At 35.7% G+C, this 23,527-nt stretch overlaps 1 protein-coding gene across 1 annotated transcript; it reads right to left on the bottom strand.

Moving 5' to 3' along the window:
• Positions 1 to 1,110: 1,110 nt before the first annotated feature.
• Positions 1,111 to 22,056, bottom strand: LOC132064622 (separase). The gene is made up of 28 exons (XM_059457666.1): positions 21,328 to 22,056; positions 20,868 to 21,045; positions 20,683 to 20,790; positions 17,191 to 17,352; positions 16,715 to 17,076; positions 16,247 to 16,352; positions 15,954 to 16,079; positions 14,597 to 14,890; positions 14,362 to 14,472; positions 14,012 to 14,233; positions 13,781 to 13,906; positions 12,959 to 13,093; positions 11,626 to 11,991; positions 11,438 to 11,527; positions 10,855 to 11,082; positions 10,602 to 10,725; positions 9,966 to 10,502; positions 9,743 to 9,877; positions 8,493 to 8,727; positions 6,688 to 6,802; positions 5,963 to 6,157; positions 5,221 to 5,276; positions 4,905 to 5,134; positions 4,589 to 4,826; positions 3,903 to 4,299; positions 3,250 to 3,516; positions 1,784 to 1,871; positions 1,111 to 1,675 (listed from the first exon to the last, which is right to left on the bottom strand). The coding sequence occupies exons 1-28, from the start codon at positions 21,978 to 21,980 to the stop codon at positions 1,158 to 1,160; spliced, it is 6,402 nt and encodes a 2,133-aa protein (XP_059313649.1). The 5' UTR covers positions 21,981 to 22,056; the 3' UTR covers positions 1,111 to 1,157.
• Positions 22,057 to 23,527: the final 1,471 nt, after the last annotated feature.

Here is a 23,527-nt window from a genome sequence, read left to right as displayed (position 1 = left end):
TAACATGATTGTACAAGTATAAAATGTTATTATGAGATGCAAACCAACTCTAACTTCTTAACTTTTAAATAATAAAAGAATCACAATTTCTTAAAGCACACTATCACTATCATATATTCCATGCAATTAATCTCCCTAAAAGAAAATAATCAATAAAATTTATCATATTATAATTAAACCATCACTTCATGAATAAAAATAAAATTACTTTCAACTAACAAAAATAATAAACTATGATAATTTTGAGATGTAGGACAAAAACGTGAACAATGACAAGTGAAGATAAAAAAATCGGTTATGTATTTTTAAAAGAAATGTTAAGTGACATTCACCCTTAAATGTGTTATCAAATAGTAAATATGAAATACTACAGCTTGTTATTTGAGTTGCGTTCAATCGTCTTATTTCTATAGATGAAGAAAACTATTAAGCATCATTCATTTAATAAAGAATTATGAGGGTCAATAATGTTAACTGAGCAATTTGACACATAATTTGTGTAAGAACTCTTAGGCGGGCACCGAGCATTGGACGTTAGGCGTGTTGAGGGCATACAATTGAGCGCTTAGGGCGTAAGCCTCACAAATTAAGCCTCGAGACGTTTTGCCAGTGTCCCGCCCCAAGGCGAGTCCCAAAAATGCTTTTTAAAATACTGGTTCATAATTATTGTAAAACATAATAGAGAAGTGTATTTATATTAGTCAATGTGCGTTCCACATTTTATGTTTCAGAACATAATATATTTAAAAACTTTATTTTATCAGGAAGTTGGACATCAATGACACTAAAAATTAAGACCAATTGAATGATACATTCGCAGTTTCGCACAACTCAATAAACCGTAAAAGCTTCAGGGCGTCTGAATCAAATTCGCTGTTCCATACTGATTTTGACTTGTCGAAATGTTGTTTTGGCTCAAGAGGTATTTCTATGCAGGTATAACATCCTGGCATACTAGGTGATGGCCATTTATTTAGTCAATCAAATATTTGAAAGATTTGTCAGTGAAATTGACACTGTTTTCATCACTACGACGATAATACATATCTTTTACCTTTGGTCAGCTCAACAAGAGACTAGAATATTTAAAATGATGGAGATTCATGACAGTACAAGCAATGGGTGTGTAACATTACCATATACACAATGTCATAATACTACAAATTCTTTTTGCTTATTATTCCTGTGGGGACACCATAACAAACTGGGGCTGCTCCAATCAAAAAAGGGAGAGTGCATGCCTCTCGAGCTTGCCCCATGAATGATCCAATCTTTGGTCTATGGTTACAATGGTTAGTTGATGTATTGTTTTTACACATATCAGGTGTTGTATCTTTCTTTGTCTTTACCCTTTGAATTCTTTTTCTATCACTAATTTTCAAGGACTCAAGTTTATCTGAAAGAGTATCACATTGTTCACACGTAAAAGAAACATTTGATCTTTCTCTTAAAATAGCATCAAGCATGCTCTTCCCAAATCTGTCAATATCCTTGTCTGTCACTTCCCATAAATTAGCAACTATAACTGGAGAACCTGCGAATAGATAGCACAGCGGAGCACCTCTAGGAGCATAGCATCCATGCAGATACAGTGACCCACTGCTGCACCCCATAAGCAGAGTAGCAGCGCAACTCTCTAGTTTCTTCACCTCATGCTCTGGGATATATTGTGCTCCTGAAATACCAGCATAGCGAAGTATTATTTATAAAGGAGTTATAGGCAATAATGAGTAAAACCTAATGAACCATGATAATATCGTGGATCAGTTTAAATTGAGCGTACCACTTCCGTGGCCGAAGTAAATAAAAAGATCATGACTCTTCAAGGCCTCAGCCAATTCTTCTACTGCTGGTGCAGTTCCACACTTCCCCTGCACAATAATGTAAAATGCTTCTGTTTAACATATCCTAGGAAAGGGCACGTGACAGGCCACATTAACATCACGTTGTGTAATACGCTCCCGTAAGTATATCTGTTAATTGTCAAAAAACTGTTACTATATACAAACATAATAATTATCTTTTTCTCTCGATAATCTTATATATCACAAATTTTACACGAAATTTTTTCCAGAAAGATTAGGATATCAATGTATCTACCACTTGGGATTTTGCATTTGAGATAATGCTCATTTGCATTAAATGATAAATCATTTTACCTACAATCTCTTGGAATCCATGCAACCTTAGTGAAAGATAAGGAAAGATAGGGCCCAATGAAAGAAAATGATCAACGTCATCTATAACAATTACTAGTGAATACGTTCTAGTCATGTGTCCTATGCTTTTAAGAAGTCCTTTTATCCCTATCGGAGATTTTTATGCCTATAGAGCATATAGAGAACTTTAGTATTTTTTTATTTTTATTTTGTATAACATTGGCTTGAGAAGAAAAGGAAAGACATGTTTAGCAACTATGAATAAAGAATGTTTCTTAGTTCATGAGCTTAGTGTGTACTGTGTGTATATATATAGATTGTTTTTCAAGGGAGCAATAAGATTATTTGTACACCGTTTATATAAGCTCTACAAAGCATAGCTAATAGAAAGTACGAATACAGAAAGGTCACAGTAAGTTGACAGATAAACTTGTAAATAGTTTCAACTATAATGAATCCTCTGAATACTAAACAGAGGCGGATCTAGGATTTAGATTCTGTGGGTTCAATCTTAAGAACTTTAATATTGAACTCATTATATTTTAAAAGTTATGGGTTCATATCTACTATATATACAATTTTAATAATTTTTTACACATAAATTTATACCGTGTCGAAAGTTGAACCCCCACTTAATAGGCTAGATCCACCTCTGATGCTAAATGGACCTTAATAAATGAAATATATACAAAGGAATCATACAACATACCCAATTAATTTAGGAGTAAGGCAGTTGACCGATTGACTAATAAGATTATTTATCCTAATTATTTCCATAGTTATAAGATAGTCTATATCACTATTTTTTAGTGGAAACAAAATAAAATAATAGAACCACTGCAGTTCCACTAAGATAAACAACTTTTTGCTAATTTTCCTCCCATTTAGGAATACCTATAGCTCATTTTTGAAATTCATTAAAAATGATAGGGCCCTTTTAGCATTCATAAAACTGGAAGAAACATAAAAAGCATAACTTTTGTAGAGTATATATATAGATGAACCTTTTACATACATGCACGTGCAGAAAAGGCGAAATGTGATACTTAGTCCAAGGGGTTCTAATTCCAGGAATAAAGTAGAAAAATACCTCGAAATCCTGATCTCTGAACCAGTTTTCAAATTCACTCTGTGTGCTGCTAAGGTCTCCACCTGGATTCAAAAGATAATAGGAATCCAGTGGATCAATCAATGGAATGGAAGGTGCTGGAACCCCTTGTTTCATAGAAGATCCCCCCATCTGAACTTGCTCTTGATAGTGGCAACACTTGATCAGTGTTGCTCTGATGCTGCTAACTGAAGGCATGCGATAAACCTGCTGGTTTCTTAATACCGGTAAGTTCTCCCAAGGAAGCATCTGCAGAAGTCTCTCATTATTTTTCTAACCAAAACCTTCTGTTTAAAAGAGGTTTACTAGACTTTTGCCAATTAGGGAACAGTTAAAAAGAATTTTGCCAAAGAGAAACGTTTCCTACTTGGGGAAGTTCAAAAAGTTACAGCACAGCACAACTGCATAAACTATGCACACTGTATAGGCTGCATGAAACAACAAATAGCAATATCTAACAGATCTATGTTTCCAGAGAATTGAAACTTCTTGAAACATGGGAGGACTTTATATGTCCTTTCTGCAAAGCTTTTGGCTAGCGTAAGAAACTTTAGATATAATGAAGCAGAAAATTGAAGAGTCAAGCAACCAATACTAAAAGAATAACCAGGAAGCAAAGACAAAAGCAAACACACCTGCACCTCAAGATCCAAAACAAGAATAACTGGTCTTCTACTTATGAATTCAGTCTCTGCCATATCTTGGGCTTCATCAAGTATAGACTTGTATACTGGATCACAGAAATTTTCAACTTCTGTAGATGTCTTATACAAAACTTTCGAGTTTCCATGACCCCCTCCATGTAGGTGACATCCTTTATTTATAACCATCTGAGAAATGCAATTTTCTTTCTCACAACCGTACTTTGCACCTCCAAGAATTACTTTAAGAAGACTTTCGTGAACATCTGCTCCAGTTTTACATTTAAAATGATCATAGAGTTTCTTCACTAGTGAATCCAGGAGTTCACATTCTGACAATTCTCCCAAAAGCAAGCATCTCCATGGACCTAACCATGAATCCTCTAGATTCCTGAGGCATAAAAAGTTAAAATACTTTGATGTGCCTTAATTGAAAGTGAATTGACATCATGATAGCAATGATAAACATCACATTCAGCGACTTCACTCTTAACTAACAGATGGAAAGGTGAAGGCATCAACAATTATACAAAATCATCATCATGAGAATGATCTTTCAACTGAACTATTGGAAAAGACGAAATTCCAAGCAATTCAGTTTTGAAGATCATCCATATTAAGGGAGAAGAGCTTTTGCACGAACACTAAAGTAGATGAAAAATTATTTAAATAAGACTAACCGCAAAAATTTAGCAAGGCGCTTATCAAGATGTTTCCTCCACTTCCACCATGATGATCTGCTCTCTGTGGTATCTTCTAATAAGTGTACAGAAGAGGATAGATAATTATTCTCTAATATATCTCTAAAGACTGGAGCCACATCATCAATTACGCTGGATACCCAAGGGCAATGCCAGTGCTTATCTTTGACTTCAAATGAAAGACTGGACGTGAACTCGGCAACATCATCTGAAGCTTCTGATGGCATGAACGAAGAATAAGTTATGGATACTTTCATAAATTTACTGTTCAATTTAGAGTACAAGACTGTATTACCTTTTAAGATAGGATGCGCCGGCACAATTACAGTGATGGGCTGACTTATCGAGCTCATGCGGGATAATAAAACCCATGATTGAATAGGGTATGGAGAATGCAACAATTCAGTCAACAAACTGGAAACAGAGGGCTCAAGCAAGCTAAGACAGACAATTGTACAAGAAGGCAGGCTCTCAAAAAATCTCGTAACAAAATCTTCAAGATCTTCAACTGATTCAGGTGCAAACCTGCATTTGAAGGGGATACAGATAGAACAGAAATGAGCACATCTTCTTAGCAAAGGTTCTTAATTCATGGTAAGACTAAGAGATACCTGAGCATGCTAGGTTCTTCTGAACCAAGATACAGTTGGCTCGAAGAACATAAACCCTGAAAACAGGAAATCCAAAGACATTAGCTTATATGTAGGAAAAAAATTTAGATTCAATAGTAGGTTGTCTTTTAGGCTTTACTGTAGATTCTGTAGAAGCTTTGCTGGCTGTGGCTTTATCTAAGAGTCTTATGGTACGAACAGAATGCTATGTTTTAGGCCTCCAAGATGGCTTCTTAGAGTCATAAACTTTTGATCTGCTCTGTGAAAATTGCTACCCATTTTCCTTGGAACAAAGTGGGCTTCCTCAGTTTGACTTTTCTTCCCAGTTATTAATCTCATTTTCTATCTGATTTATAATTAATCTCTCTGTCTGCTATCCTCAAAGAAGATTTTATACTCCCAAAATATCTGCCTGAGGAATCCAACCCTTAAAGAACACTTTGTTTCAAGGGGAGAACGGCAAAGAAGATGCTGTGCTTGGTTAGTGATTGTCAATCAATAACATGACTATAGCAGAAAAATCACGGCATAAGATAGTCGTTGAACGATAAAAGAAGGCAAGGTACTAGGAGATCATACTTCTAGTATTAGGTGCAAACATTATGCAGAACACACGGCTAGGATTTGGGGAAAAACTGCATAACAAAGAACTGGTGCAAAGCATATAACGAGCACGTAGAAGGAAAAAAAAAAAACTTCTAGTAGAGCAGTTGTTGATGCAAACTAAACTAAGAACACATACCTCATAATCTACAACGTGTTCAGCTTTCTGCTTCTTCAACGGGCAAGAAAAGAAGTGTTGATTGAGATGAGTACCAATTGAAGCTTGATGGAAGAACGATGCCCATTGGCTCTCAGAGATTGCTTTGCTAGGTGCTATACTAAAAGACTTGATAGAAGTTGAAAGTACATAAACTGCTGCAAGCAACCTGGAAATCTGTTTGAATTGCTATAAAAGTCAATTTCCTGGGGACCAAACTGTTTCAGACGTTACGAATTGGAGAAAAACACAATTGCCACATATTTATTTAACATCTCAACAAGCACTAAAAGAATAAGCATACAATTGATCATACACAATTGCAGAATTCATTGCAGTACGGATCCACTCAAATGAACACCAAAAGACTATAAGAGCTGCCACCTAAGAAAATCAACCCACATGCAAGAATCAGAAAGCTAAATGAAAGATATTTGAACCTTACTTTGTAAAATACAGTATTGCAAGTCTTGTTATTTATTGACTTCAGGACATTAACCTTTGTTACTAGTTAGCAATTTGTTCTCACAGAGGCCAGTGCAGACAAAATTACCAGGCATTACTCATGCACCTTATGGTTTGTTTACAAGCACGTAATATGAAGGGCTTAGTCCAAAGGAGATGTAGATAACTCCAAGTGAGTAAAAAGGAAGCAGAAAGACTTATGTCTAAGAATGCAAGTTTCTCAAAACAAAAGAAAGTTTAACCTTTTGAGAAAGCAAAGGAATCTCACGACTGAGAATGAAGGCCAGCTTCAGCCAACCAATGACTTTTGATAACTTAATGCATGAAAAATTACAGCATTCTTTACAGCTAGTTTTCCTGCATAAGAAAGAAATTCAGGAGGACAACAGAAAATAATATTAGAAACTAAAACTTAATGACAATGCCTTACTACAGGAAAAATGTGCAAAGCGAGGGAAAATATGCCGTTACTAAACTTACGTACATATGTTGGTGAACGTTTGAAAAATCAATCCCATTTAGATATATCTATATGTAGGTACCACTATCACAGATCTAGGGGTGGCAAATGGGCGACTTGAGCTGAATTTGGACATGTCAAAATGGGTTGAATCAATAAATGATTTATTGTGCAACCCTGCACAAAAGTTACTTGGGTGGAGATGGACAAGGTCAAGGCAGCCTAAACAAGGGGTCATATCCCAACCAGCCCAACCCTTACCAAGTTTTAATTACTTTGTCTGTTTTCATATAATTTGTTTAATTACCAAGCACATAAGTAAAACTATTATTTGGGATAAGTAATAGTGGGACCCATGAAATTGTCAATTTTTTTATCAGGTAAATGATTATATAAATAAAGGGCAAAGCCCGTATACCAAACGTAGAGCACCTACAGCAAAATATGGTTCTCTACAAAAATATGATTCTCTAAATAAGGTTCTCATATTTAGTGATTATTTGAGATCGTTCAAACTACAAAACAGAAAGATGGATATCAATTTGGATACCAAGCATACCCAACCTTTGGAGTCATATTTCTAACAGTGTATAAGAGTAGAGCAGATAAATAAGGATTATTGAGCAACTAAAGTAGCCAACACATCAGAAGAAAGCAAGTCGCACAAAAAAAAAATTGAAAAGGTAACTAGAAGCTACAGCTCATGCTATTTACAGCAGACCCAGTGAGAGAAGATATGCATCCTTTTACTTCTATAAGGAAAACTCACGAGAGAGAAATATGCCCAGAATTTGCAGGAATGTGAAAGAAACGTCAAGTAAATAGTCCAACACCGTTTTCTGAAAGAAGCTACACTCAGAAATTACAAATTACTGATAATTGGAATCAAGTGGACCCAAACAAATTGGAGAAAGGATTCAGATAGGCACGGATTGAGGCATGATTGTGGTTATTCACTGAAATGGTCACACTAGCCTACACAACTATGATACTAGAAGGTCCAAAGGATCCCCAATGCAGAAGAAATGCCTGTACTTGGATATTTAACAGGTTCTCTCCAACCAAATACACAAGTGGTGGCAAAAACATTCAATTCAATATGCCAATTTTGGCTCGATCCAAATTTGTTGGAGTCGACTACATGAATATTATCCAATCTGCTCTGCCCTATTAAGGTCCATTTCATTTCAACACAAAATAATTGTTGTTGTTCATGCAAATTAAGGGTTCCCTAAAATTAAGGGAAATAAAGTTCTTAAGAACCACAAAGGTCTCCCGACAATTCATGCCAGTTAAATAAATACTTTGAATAACAGTATTTGCTGGACGCCCTTTAATGGAAGGACAAAAGTGTTAATTTATTTAACACTGACAGACCTTTGTTAAGTCATTTGCATGAAGAATCTAATTAACAATGTCTTAGCTGCTGAAGATTGTCAAATGCAACAAATAAAAATTGCTATTGCATTTACACCAGTAATTTGAATTTCGGAATTCATGATAGAGCTGACAGCAAGACCGAATTTTTTGTCCAAAATTCAAGATACGAAAAAATTCAACAACTTGCATATGTTGCTGCACGCGTACCTGGTTGCTTTGCAAGTATAGCTATTCAAAATGGAATAGCAAATGTGGTAAAGCATAACTGAATGATCAACAGCCAATTCAACCACCCAAATATCGTGCCCCATCTGGTCAACCAAGGACATTAGTGGCAGAGAAGAATACTTGGGACAAGATGGATCTGAACTGAACAGCGACACGCTTTTCAGAACAAGCTTTTGTGCTTCATGGCTATCACCAGAAAGACCTAAGCATTTTCCTGCCACAGACAAGATAAAAGGTAAGGCAAATGAAGAAGTTGAAAAACTTAATGAGAGCGAAAAAGATAAGAGGTATGATTATTGCATGCTTCTAGCACTTTCACCAGCAATTCCAGCATTCAATTTTAAGTTCACTACTTCAACAGAAAATCAAATTTTCTGTTTGCAGTTAATCAAACATTGAAAAGAATCACTGTGTAATATTACTTTTACATTTAATTGCATTAGGAATTGTGCTAGTAGTTATCTTAAATTGCAAGATTCATTTTCAAGTTCCCAAACCATGAGTTATAAATAAAGACTTAGATAATAAAAACAAGATAGAGAACAGACAAGAAAACTAGCTCACTCCCAGCACTCCCCGGCACTCAGATGGCAAAAGGCTCTAATAATCCTCTTCTTTTATTTAATTTTTTCTCATCTGTAGAACTTAATTCAAAGATTCAAATGCTTCTTGCTCAGATCATTTCGAACTTCATTGCATGAAGTCATTTTGCTTTACCCATGAGAAGAGATGACCCTGATTCACATCACTCTGTTGCTTTTAGCAACACTGTCCACCGCTATTGAGACATAATAACTTATGCCTCCATGCTCTTGACATGGACACACAAACTTTAAGAAACACTAATAATTTCTTTGTGTTGGTGCTATCCAGGCCAGTTTGCTGAAACGAGGCAGCCTGCAGTAGTACAAAAGCACAGGGGTAAACCTCCCACCAAGACTGAAGCAGATGGACTCACATTAAAAAGTGTAACCTGCTTCGAACCTGGAGCTTCAGGTTACTCCTACACCTCAACACCAATAATGTGACAATTTACTCCTTATCTTTTAACAATCAGGGAGTTGTGAGTTTATTACTAGTAATATATTCATGGGAAACAATTTTTAACAAAATGTTGCACTCTGAGTATCCATAATATGCCGCATAATGAGAAACCAGCCCAGAGCCACAGCTAAAGAAGGTGATATAAAAGATAACCACAATGGCATCAAGAAGGAACGTCATGCTACCCATAGTAGTTAGAAGCCTCAGCAAAAGTTGTCTGCGAACAAGCTCCCATTTCAAGTATATGAAATTACTCAAAGACCCAGATCGGAGAATCTCAAGAGGAAGATGGTGCCAACACTTCAATTTGTAGCACATACCTGTGAATTAATGATCAAAATCAGCAATGGATGGCAGTTTATATCTTAAGCTCTAGCTGAAAAGAGACATATTAGTAAAGTTGCTTACAGCCCATGTCTTCAGCACCACTAGCAGGTTCATCATCCACAGAACTTTCACATTTTCTCATAGAGAGATATCTGGACCGAGTCATCCTTAAATTATGCTCTGGCTCTTTCTTGGTCTTCCTAGTCCTTCTACCTTCAACTGCATTTTCCAGCTTGTCCTTCTGGGATGGGAACTCCTTCAAATCTGAAGGATCTTTTGCACCGTTTGCAAATGAATACGTAGCCTGGTTCTTGGTATGCTGGGAACTTGCTCCTAGAGAACAACCAACAGAATCCTCCCAGCCGAAGTTATTCAGCTTCTCAGAGGCAGATATATACTTCTCTTTAACACTATATACAAATTCCACTGTGGAGGAATTTATAGTATTACAATGTTGGCGTCTCCATAGATCTCCTAGTAGCAGATCAATTGAAACTTCCAGAATAATTCTGCATTTTAGGCAAGAGATGACATCATAGTTTTCTTCCAATGTTTGCTTAGCAGTATTTAGTTCCTTTTCTGCCAACTCCAGGAGATGTTGTTTAGCATATAGTTTTCCTGACATTAAGAAGATACTAAGTTGAAAATTCAGAAACCTCCGGAAAAACAGCCATAGTGATATACGAGGAAAACTAAAGAAATTGGGGAAAGAATTACCTAAGATACAACAGAATGAAATTATGAAGAGGGGCAAACTCTGAAAACAAGAGATGTCCTTCCCCCACACTAGAAGTGTCTTAGCCTCAATTCCATTTCCAAGCATCTCATGGACAGTTCCAACCTGTTGTATTGGTTTATGATATCATGGTCAATTAGATTCTCCACAACACACCCAATTAAAATTAAAGAACTACTTTTGTGCATGTAAAAAATATTGACAATTATAATAACAAATAAAATAGTGATAAACCTGTAAAATGCTTTCCAGATAACATTGGAGGATAATCCAAGGAGTAAGCGTAGAACCATCAAAGTCAAATGAGAGACCTTCGGGAAACCAAGCCTTTGCAGCCACGGAATCATATATCTGGAATTTGGTAAGACCATATACCTCATTCTGCTGCTCTATCTGATATTGGAAGTTTTCTTGAAGAAGTTTACTTCGTAAATGATGGGCTTCTTTTGCATAACCAAGAGCCTACAGGTGTTGCGTAAACATTAAAGAGCATCTCAACAATTTGCAATCAGCACCATGCTCATTAGAGAATAATTTGAAGTTTTGAAACCAAAACCACCAAGATGTCCCACAACCCCACTTTATGGTCCTAGTTTCACATAATAGATGTCAAATCTTCTCTTGGATCCATGTGGTCCGCTGAGGTATGTTAACCGTAGAATAAAATCCCAAGCGGGGGCACCCACATTGGATCTACTTTCCTCTGGTGAAACATTTATGAGTTCCGTGAAAGAGTGAAATTGATTCAAGCAAATAAGGAAGAAAACTTTAAGTTGCAGCCCTATAATCATGCAAAATGTTATAGCCATTATTTTACCTCAATCAATCGTCCATTTAGAATCAGTCTCTCACTCAAGTCATAGTAAAGATGAGCAGAAAGAAAGGCTGAACCGCTGGATAAAGGAACCTAAGAACAAATAGCAGCTCAGATTAACAGGTGCAACCGCACTTGTAGCCTGAATAAATGCAACAACGTAACTTGCTGTGTCTACGTTAGAAGCTTACAGCGTGAATGAGCTCTGAAGCAGTGAGCTTAACTTTATCCTCTGTAATGTCACAGTGGAGAAAGCTTTGATGACTACAAGACACTTTAGAAGAAAGAGAAAGGGTAAAAAAGAAGCTCTGCTGAAATCCAACTAATTGTGGTTGAGATTCCTTCATGCACTTCATCCAGTATTCAACGGACTTGGAAAGTTCACCACAATGGTTCGACAATGTTTTGACGAACATTTCATTCACTGGTGATGTACAAAGTGCATGACTAAGTCTTCTGTATCTCCATAATAACGAAACAGACTTCTCTAATAGAATATTCTTCTTAAATATTTGTATCATCATCTCATATATGTCTGGATGAATCTCCAGGTAGCCCTGAAAAATGGAAGCAAAAGATGATAGAGATTATGCAAATTGTCCTATCTCAATACCAAAAATTCAGCATTCTTCAGAAAATACAGACACACACATGCATATCCATATGAAAGGCAGAAAAGGTTTAAACCAATCAATGTTGAGTTTCAGAGAACCTTTGGAGTATCTTTTACTCCCTCCCTACCAATTTATGTGGCACCCTTTCCTTTTTAGCCTCTGTCTCAGAAAAAATGTCACCTCTCTATGATTAGAAACAACATAACTTTAAAATTCACCTTTTACCCTTAATGAAATGATTTATAGCCACACAAATGTCTAAGGTTTGTTTTAGACCACAAATTTCAATAGTCTTCCTTCCTTTCTTAAATTTTGGGTCAAGTCAAATGGTGCCACATAAAATGGGACAATGAGTAGGAATTGAAGATACTGTTGAGCCAGAAGAGCAATTTTATGCATTTAAATAAGTGATCAATAAGTACCTCTCGAAAAAATAAAAAATAAAAAAATTACAGGGAAGAAGCTTTCAGGAATCCAAGCAATGACTGTTTATGGGATTACCAGACCCCACTTGTGGGATTACACTGGGTATGTTGTTGTTGTTGTTGTGAGCAATAACTATTTATTTATCAAAAAGCATTTATAGTTTATGCTAATGAAACATGTATCTGTCAAGAAAATTGCATCATAGCAAAGGATTCTCATCTTGAAGTGAAAAATGCTTCTTATGGTTCCTACAACTAGAACATGAAACAAAGCCAAAAATAGTATCAGAAACTTCCGAAACCTGATGCATAAAAGCCATCAAAGATATAAGACCGGTCAGAGTGACTGGAAAGAGAGAAGTTTAAAGGGCAAAAAAAAGGTTATGATCAGTTAAGACTTAAGATGCATATTTAAATGAATGTGATGCGAGGCCCTTCTACCATGTTCACTGTAAATACCAAGTGACATCAACATTAGAGATTACCTTCAATGATAACAAGTCAACAATCTGATGCAACATATTCAACACAGTATCAGACATCCTACAATGATCACGTGCATGGCAGTGGTTCAGACTCATCCAGAGTCTAGCTGCAGCATGCATATCTTCATAAAGTCTCTGTTCAAAAAGGTGGGACGGGGGGGAATAAAACAATAGGTCAGTATTCAGCAATTACAGGAATGGATTTCTGAGTCAAGGAGAAAGGAATTAAACTAAAACATAGAAAAAACTATGAAAAAGTATATTAATTTGTACATTTGTTGTGAGATAGAGTTGAAAATGATAAGAAAATTTTCAGATTTCTTTTCTCTTCTTTAGACCAATCAATCATGAAGAAAATGGACCTTGGGCTTAACTCAACCCACAAACAAACTATGAGGTAAGGATTGCCCAAGACTATATAAGGAGACAAACTTTCATTCCATCAACCAATGGGGGGCATCTAACCCACCTACCCCCACGTCTATGGCTACATCTAGAGTGTGGACAATACAACATAAGGACCCAATACTGGCTAAACCAAGAATAGGAATATGTCTGGCTCTGATATCATGTGAGGAAAATAAACCTTAAGTCTAACTCAAACCAAAAGCTAGCTCATGAGGACAGAACTGCCTAACCCTGTATAAGGAGACAACAGCCATTCTCTTAACCAATGTGGGATATTCTAACACATTCAAATAAAATAAAAAAGGAAAAGCTCTCCTTTTCCTTCCAAGTTCCAAATGGAAGGTCATCAGCCCAACTGTTTTCCCCCCAAGGAAACATATCAATGCAGGAGATTAGCCTTTTACATTGTAGCACCTTTGAGTTTGGTTCAATCTCACTGGTACAAAGTGCACGTGCACAATATGCATAGGCTGCCAAATGAGAAGCTGAATTAGGGCAGGCTGAAGTTTCTCCATAGTTTTTCTGTTTTATAAAGCCTTCCTGCAAAAGGTATAACCTGACATAATTAACAACATCAACTAGACAATCAAGCTCTTATTACAGTAACTCAGCAAAGAAAGAGGCAGACACAAACAAATGACTTACTACTGTAGCTATTGCCTCGGATAGACACTGAATGCAATCTTTCAGATATTGAAATCCACGGGCTCTTAACACCTCTCCCTTAGCAATAAGGGCTCTACATCTCTGTAAATAGCTGTCCTTGGAGACATATACTTCTTGTAAAAGAAGACCTATAATTTTCAAACACATTTCCTGACATAATCTTGGATTTCGTACATTCAAATCTCTATATGCCATAAGCTCCTGATGAAGCATAAAAATCAGTTGTCAGCACCGACTGTTGAGCAAACAAAGCACATTAAATCAAATGTAACTGCTGAAAGGGATTACAAATATTATCAAGCTCAGCCAGGAAGGGTTTGTGTTAGAACCTGCTCCAAAATGATTCCAAGAGCCTGTTTTGACTTTACAGAAGGTGACAACAAAGAATACAATGTTGTGGTACCTTCTTCGATATCCACATCGTTAACTTTCAATTCCATCTGAAAGCAGATCCAAATCAGAGAAATTCATTAACAAGAAGCCAGAAACGCCAATATATAATTCTCGACTGCGTTAAATGAAAGGATGGTAAGAGAGGCAAACGAACAAAGCGTTAGATCTTACCTTCACATACTGTTTCACTACAGACATGGGACTTGGCAGTTTCTTGAATAAATTTTCTGCATCAGACCAGCTTTTAAGGCTATCAATGAGGACATTTTGTACCTTACAATCACCGCTATGTTGAAGCACCTCCAAAAGAAAAGCAGTTTTCTCACACGCCTCATCAATGAAGCCAATCACAGCATCTTCGGACAGATCATTTTGAAATTTATCTGATTCATGTTTAAACATTTCACAAAGACGTAACACACGGTTCCAAGATGCTTTGCAGCATAGCGTCAAAGCATTAGCAGCCTGCAAAAGAAGAAAGATACAATCAAAAATGGGACTGGAATATGCAAGGACGTTTTCTTCCAATAACAGTTGATACTATATTAACGTATTTATGCACCATGACTGTGTAGAGCGAGATTCAGAAAGGACTTCAATAAAATGATGGTACGGAGGAACTAGTTTACCACTTTTTAAGTGTTCTAAGTACAAAATAAGAGGAATAGGAAATTAGAATCCCCTAAGGCTCATCTTATCATTTCTTAGGAGTAAAAACAATTGCAGAAATAACGCAGATAATGAAGTCAGAGCAGTGACTTCATCCAACTCTGCCCAAAATATAGGCAACACTATCATATATTGTTTCTTTATGTCAAACTTCTCACCCCCCAAAAATTATTCTATGTCTTCTTCTTTTTTTCTTTTTTCTTTTTTTGGATAGGTAAAATTAATTAGTGTTGACCGTAGGATTCTAACTCCCACCGCTTAGGAGGAAAAGTTATTCGATGTTTTCTCTCCTTTTCCAGAGTAGATTTCCAGACATGAACAAACTATCTTGGTTTCCTATCTCTTTATTTTTCCGATAGATATTTGCTACTTCATCCGTACAGAATTTCTAGAAGTGCTTTTGCAATTAAGGTAGTTTATGGACCAGAATCACTTTGGCTTATGCAGCTTCCTGATGAAATTTGAGCATCTGCAGCAAAACATCATCACGGATCCTTTAAAGTTACACTCCTCTAACATAAACATCTTTCAGAACTAAAACCCATGCTTTTCCCCATGCAACTATCTTGTGGTGTTCTGGAACAACCGTCACTTCTTAAGCACATATAAGGACTAGCTCAAAGTTTCCACATTATGCCATAACACAGGCCTGTCCCTTATCTCTCATCCACCCCAAATACTAGCATACTCAATGACCTGAGTGCCTTCACTAAAGGTAATTTTGCTTCAAATGTGACAAAGCATCAAAAACTTGGAAGTTAATAATAAATCCCACCATCATCTTCATTTATATTAAACCAACCATGTAGAAAGTGAAAACAGTGAAAAGGATTATGAGAATCTCTTCAGCTGTCCATACCTCTTTCATTTGCTTGTTTCTGTACAATAGGACGGCAATGTTGTAAAAAGAGGTGAAGAGATACTTAAGTCCATTGGCTTGAACCCGCGTACTTGAAATGAGATCCTCGATAAATCTAACAGTTTCCTGTAATTATAAAGAAAAAAAGAAAAGATACATTTTATTGTTAAAGTGGAGCTAGTCTGTTTCTATTATTGATTGATATATAAATGTCATATGCGATAGTAATAGTGGTGATACATGATGTCAACAATAATCTTAATCAACTTAGTAGCATGAACAACAACATAAACCTCGGTATCACGTTTTGTTCTTAAAGATAGAGCGAAAGCAGCCACTGCTACAAGAAGTAACATTTTGCTGTTATCTTCACAAGGCTCTTGCTTGCTATCAGCAGCACTGCGTTCAAAAAGGTGAAAAACATAAGGTTTACCTAAAATAGCCTATGGAGAACTCAATTAAATAGAAGTACCGAAACAATCTTAAAGATGAAAAAGACCAGTAAATAGCTAAATCAATTTTAACAGAGAAGCTAAACGATTTATTCAAAAAACAGAAACTGCATTTGCTTATAAATTCAGAATATTCCGAGTCCAATAAACCTAGTAATGGCTTCAAGAATTTATAATTCCATGTCAAACTAAAACACTTTAGTTCTTTGTATTTATAATCTTGAAAAGTATAATAAGTTAAAATATCAAACTGTAAGCTAAAATCAAACTTACAAGAGTGCAAGCTTGTGCTATATGCTAGTGATGTACCTGTACTGTAGGAAGATATTAACGAACTGCTTGAATACATCCTGGATAATTTCTAAGTAAGTAGTATTGCAGGAAACAGCCTCTGTTTCACTAAGAATTTCTTTCCTTGCTGAGATAACATACTCGGCAAGTGGCTGGCACAGGAACTTCAATGCATCAAAATAAAGCATTCTCTTGTGTGAATAGTTGCTTCCTTTGCTGTCTATTTCAAAACAAGATTTTGAAAAATTGAGCAAACTACTTAATTTTTGCAACAAATCATTGCGATCCGAGAAGAGAGCTCTTGAGTCGTGAATACAGGAATCATTAATGAGCAATCCAGTAGCATAAAGCCCCAGAATCAGATCAGTCGGTGGCTCATCCTTCAAAAGAACCAATTCTGTCATAAGTAGGACTTTCCTTAACCAAAGTCTTCCATAAATTCATAGGACTTGGTAAAGAAATAAATAACACCAATAAACCGCTAAAATGGTTACCTGAGAACCTGTTAAGTCAACGTAATGTTCTTTCACGTGCATAGCTAATTCTTCTAATTGGGCAGCGAGGATACTACAAACATTTGAAGTAGCACTTCGGCATTTATGAGCACAGTAACAAACAAGCTCCAGAACTTCTATTATAGTGTTCTCCTGTCCAACCTGCCGTGTAAGATTAACACACCTTCATGAATCATACTACAGATGTAAGGACAATTCTATCGTCAAATGAATAACATAAACAGTGAAAAGCAAGTTCTGAAATAGACAATTGGAACTAATATTGCATTGCACAATTCAATGAAACATTCTTCAGATTATCTTTAGCAGAAAATGAGTTTAAAGATAACCATAAAGGCAATGATTTAGATCTAGTCATTAGCCTGGGAAGAAGAAAAAATCATTTCAGGTCAATAAACAGCATTACCTATCCCACATTATCGCAGTTTCATATTTGGGTTGTCCCAAGGATGTTTATAGTTTCTTTCTTTATTTTATAAGAGCAGTCCATATAAGTTTGTGCGCACCTCGACCAATCAATCGCGTACGTGCTATCTCCCACCATCACAAGTCTTGTGTAGCTCTACCCACCAAAGCTGAGACAAATAGGAAGAAATCACCTAGCTCTTTTCTGACTCTGCTTTGATTTGAACCAAGGTCTCCCGTGGTCCATTCCAGCTCGTTGACCACTTTGCCACACCCTTGGGTGCAGGATGTTTATAGTTTATTAACTAGATTCCATACTTTTTTATTTATAACTGATACATTAGAAAGATGGGAATCAGTGGCCAATTTATACTAGTAAATGGACGTGCCTAATGATTAATGTTCAATAGATCCACCTTTGTCATATATTCCATACATCACACTAGATAGATATCATATTCATGGAATACGATTCACTTTCAAGATGCCTTGGTGGTGAAATGGTAAACACGCGAGACTCAAAATCTCGTGCTAAAGAGCGTGGAGGTTCGAGTTTTTTTTATTTACAAATTTCTAAATAAAAAAAAAGCAAATTCGAAATACTAAATAATCTAAAATAAAATAATCGAAATAAATTCAATTGAAATAATTCAAAAGGTTTACGTTATCTCTACTTATGGCTCTCCTTCCATTTAAATACAATAAAATTGCAACCTGTGACTTAATTTTGCTTTCCTACAAATCAGATCAAATTCAGGACAACGGAGAGTTAACAATAAAATTTGATTGAATATCAGCACTTCTTGTTTTCTGATGAAGACCTCTTTTAATAGTAGCCCTCTTCCATCTCAAGAAGCCTTATTTATAATTTCAGCATATTGTCATTCCCTTTTCATTCGTGCATCTTTGGGATGCGTAGATCCAGGACCCTCGCGTGCAAATCCTAGATCAGATAAAGATAAACCTACTTGTTATGACCAGAACTTAAAATGTGTAAAGTGAACGCTCTCCTCTTTATTAATCCTTACTTCCACCAAACCAAGCAGGTGACATTGCTAATACTTGCATACTTGAATCAACTTCTCTTAACAATGAAAAAAGACTCTTTGAATGCTTAGACATCAATACTTTTGACTAAATCAAAAGGTATAAAGTGATTATCTCAATCCTCATAAAGCAATGGTAAAGGCGTTGTCTTAAATATAATCATGAAATTGCATATTTAGCAAGAATAGAACAGAAAGATAAGATTTTATTATCGGTGCAAGAAAAGATAAGATTTAAAATCATCATTAGACCAATAAAATAAAAAGACGAAAAAGATATTTCAATACAAAAGTACAACTCCAAACTCCTAAGAGAGAGAAAAGAAGTGAAACGAAAAGATATTTTATGAAAGTTATCGAGAAAGAAGCACAAAGCTTAAATGAAGCCATGAAACTGCATAAATTACACTTCTATATAGCAAGGATAGGAAATAAATGTAAAGTTTAGAATCGTTATTGTAACCAAGGAAATAAAAATAAAAAAATTCAACACAAAAGTACAACTCCTAGAGAAAGAAAGGCAGTGAAACAAAAAATAAACATTTTGTGAAAGCTATCAAGAAAGAAGCAAAAATCTTGTATGATGTGTAGGAAGTTCCTGAGGTCACATCAAGATAACAAATGGTTTCAAGAAAGCTACAGTTAAGAAAAAAATAATTAACTATGTGATGTAATGGCAACCAACTGGCAGAATAACATAAAATACATGAAGTTGTAACACAAGTAATTTACAATATGAAGTACACATGGTATAGTTAGGAGTTGTATATATGTTAAATCTCCACACCAGAGCCTAGGAGAATCTAATTTCATTTGTCAACTTAACCAATTATCAGAGTAACTCAAAAGATAATTAAATGCAATTTTAAAATAATATATAAAAAGTCGAGGCAAAGATGATGAAGTTTAACTCCTAAAAGTAAAGAAAAAACATCAGTCGAAAATGGAGGTGAGTAAAATATTTAATAGGCAAGTCATGGTTCATTTTGATTTGGCATGATTATGTTAGAGATTCAGAGGTGTATTGATCATTTTCTTTTATGCAATAAATAGGGTCACGGAGTCCTACTACCTATTTATAACTTCTCTTGTTTTATTTGGAGCAAGTTAAGTGTAGAAGCCTACGAATGTTTCATAGTTCAACTTTAGCAGTCCAGAAGACAGAGAGTTAATTTCTCTGGTGCTTTTATAATGGTTGTTGTAATAGCTTTACTGGTTTTAGCAAATGGCACTATATGCAAACTTTTGCAGGGATCCCAATAGGATTCTGGGTGGAATTCAAAATCTTTTTATTTCCTTCTTGTTAAGTCTCCACACCCTTTAGTCACATACTACATTGAAGAACGATCTGCACCAAAAACAGCTCTAAGTTCTAATTCTTCCACCTCAAACATCCGTCACTTTATCAGATCACATCTCATTTGAAGCCTCGTAATATTATTACTGATCCAACCTTGATTCAGCTACCATATAACCAGAACAAGTAATGAGTTAGATGTACTTAAGCTAGACAACTGTAGCTTCAGGTCCCCTAATTTTGCCCTACAGAAATTCATTAGTATATGTCACTGTATTGTCTCCACGTGTATTGGACAATGCAGAGATCAAGCAAATGAAAAGAATAAATATTAGATCCTATAAACAGAAGAAATATCTGTTTGGGGGTTCATGATATACCATACTTGGATGGCTCGGAATAGGAAAATTTTTGAAGGCTCACATGTACATTCAGAGGGAGTGGTAACACGGATAAAGAAGGAAATAGTGGATAGATTATCTTTACCTTACTTGTATAAGAAACTACATAGATGTAGAGGGATTATGCATAGAATATTGTGTAACTAGTTTGCTGGTTCTGTTGGAGGCTTAAGATCACTGCCAAGTGGGGGTGATTTTAGGTGCTCCTTAGGTTGTAATTCTGGTCTTTTGTTTAGTCAATGGTAATATTAACAGTGTTACCAAAAAACAGAAGAAATATCCTTGTTCTGGTTAATAATCTAAGAGAGGAGCAATATAATACCTTTATTTCTGCAGCCATGGCGTCGAGAACATATTTTAAAGTGTCAACAATCCCAGAGCATTCATCAAGTTCTTGTGAGAATAGAGAAGAGCATATCTTCCGTGCAAACTATGGCACGTATAACTGTTAGCATATACAGGGAAGACATCTCTAGAAAAGTTAAATGTAAAACATGAGAGGTTCACCTTGAAAAGTTGATCCTTTAGGGACGATTGTTTAATTTGACACAAAACTTCTATACAAAATTTGCGCACCAAGTCCTCATTGAATTTTGTGAAGTCCCCTACCATACTCAGTGTTATTCTATTCAAATATGTCACAAGCACCCGATGCAGTTTCTCACGAGCATTCGCATCCAAAACCCTGAATCACCCAAAGTTTGTAAAATTCAATCAGTTAAACAAGTTTTCTAGCATTGCAAAAACTATAATATGATCAAAAATTTCAAAGAATTTAAAAGTTTCAAATATCGGAGACAACCTCTCTAACCACAAATGTAGGGATAAGGTCTGCGTACATCCTACCCTCCCCAGACCCCACTTATGAAATTACACTAGGTATGTTGTTGTTGTTGTTATAAGGTTCAAATATTTCAAGAAATTAATCCACAACATGAGATATAATAATAAATGAAAAGAGGCTCACTTAAACCATGGCCCAGCTTCTTTAACCAAATCAAGAAGTCCATCATATTCATGGACAGCCTTGTTCTGATTTAAAGAAGCACACTTAACAAGCGTAACGACAATTTCCACAACCAAAATCACAAACTCTTGATCCACATTCTCTTCATCCAATTGGGGCAACAACCGCTGAGTCAACACCACTGATCTTGACTTCTTAATTTTACTGTTCGCGTTCTCTCGAAGAACCTTAAGTACAAAAAACCCTTCACATTCCACTTCCTCATATTTCCCCCAAGATTCAAGACAATGAATGTACCGAACTCTTTGCGCTTGAACAGTGTAGGGTTTACAAGACAGCTGTGAAGAAATACTCTCAAGACAGTTAAGGCATAACCTGTAAATATCAAACAAATGAGGGGCAGATTCGTCAGGGAGTTTAAGGGTTTCAGATAGGCGTTTAGGTAAGAGTGAAAGTGATGTGTTGAGGAACGAAAGAAATTGTTTGGCAAGTGAACGGATAGTAGTAATTTCGGATTTTGAGGGTTTGTTTGGGTTGGTGGAGAGAGTGGTGAATTCGTGAAGGTAATTAGAGAAGTCTTTGTAGGTATTTGTAGTGAATTTGGTTGAGGATTGAAGTTCTTTGAGGAGAACAGTGGCGGTGGAGGAATCCATTACGGCGGTGTGCGGTGGCGATTTTGGGAATGGGGACACTTGTTTGTTGAAATTTCAAGGAGCGGGAAAGTGTGCCGCTCTTTGTTATTCAAAATATGTAGTATGGAGAATGGGGAAATACATAGGTAAGTCTCTTTTTTAAAAAAAAAAAAAAAAACGTTGATTACCCTTCCGGGTTTCTAAACTTGTCCTGCGCGCCTTGAAATTTCACTTTTTTACTATTTTGAGGAGTATTAGGGCCATTTGGACATGGTTTGAAAGTTGAAACCATAATTTAAAATTTCAAATCATATTTTTTTGGATGATTTAAAATTTCATCTCATGGTTTCAAATCGCATGTTCAAACGCTTACTTAGTACTACTACTATATTAAAGAGTGGTTTGGTTAAAATTTATTACTTTACCATCAGAATGAATAATATTTTCGAGATAAAAGGAAGGATTTTATCGTGTGTTTGGTTGAAGAGTCTATTTCGGTATGATTAATTCGGATTATTTATAAGATAATTGTGTACTTTTTATATCAATGTTTTATGTGGGATAATAATCTCAGGATTACTAATCCCGAAATAAAACGAAAAAATGATATATTTGCCCATTTCTGAGCTTTTTTCCCAAATCTTTACGAGAACCTAGGTTAAGTTGAAACAAAATGCAAGTTTATCTGTGTAAAATCAAACACGTATTTTATATTATATAGTTTTATTTTTAATCCAATAAATCAAATATCAAGCAATAAAAAAATGGATTAATTTCACTCTATATAAAGGGAATTTTACATAAATGACTACACTTTGGGGGTTTAAAATTTGTCATAGCTACAGTTTCAATATTTACATGGCATAGCTACTGTTTTCTCGCTGTATTCACAAACGATTTTTAGCTGTATTCATGAATACAGCGAATAAAAAAATTTCAAAAATTCTTTTCACTGTATTCAAGTCATATGTATTCAACTCAGTTGTATTCACGTCAATTGTGTTCAACTCAGTTGTATTCATTTATAGCTACTTTTTACATTGTATTCGCGTTATTGTATTTGAAAATCAGTGGTATTCAAACAACATAAATACAAAAAAAAATTGTATTCAGCTTGCACAATTGAGTTGAATTTTCCCAAAAAATTAATGAATACACTCAAATACTGAATACAAGAAATAAAATTCACTGTATTCATTTGTATACACTTCAAATTTACTATATTCATTTTGTATACAAAAAGATCTCCTTCGAAATACATGCGATAAAACACTGTATACACTATATGTATACACTCCAATTTGAAATAAAAATAAATAAAAAGCTCAGCTCTGAGCTGCCACCGGAAAACGACCGGAGGCAGCAACGACGTAGATACAAAAACAAAAAAAGCTTTCTCTCTCTAAGAAAACAATAAAGCTCAGATATGTTGTTGATGATGATGAGGTGGTGACGGCGGCGGCAGCGATGAACGTCGCCAGATCTGAGCATAGCTCCGACGGACTTTGAAGCTTTGAAGCCATTAATGTAACTATGGAGCTTTCTCTCTCTAGAAAAAACAAAGAGAT

Source organism: Lycium ferocissimum, chromosome 7, assembly GCF_029784015.1.
Source record: "Lycium ferocissimum isolate CSIRO_LF1 chromosome 7, AGI_CSIRO_Lferr_CH_V1, whole genome shotgun sequence".
In the NCBI taxonomy this organism is placed as follows: domain Eukaryota; kingdom Viridiplantae; phylum Streptophyta; class Magnoliopsida; order Solanales; family Solanaceae; genus Lycium; species Lycium ferocissimum.
Note: the sequence above shows the minus strand (reverse complement) of the source record. Positions and strands in the feature narration are given on the sequence as shown.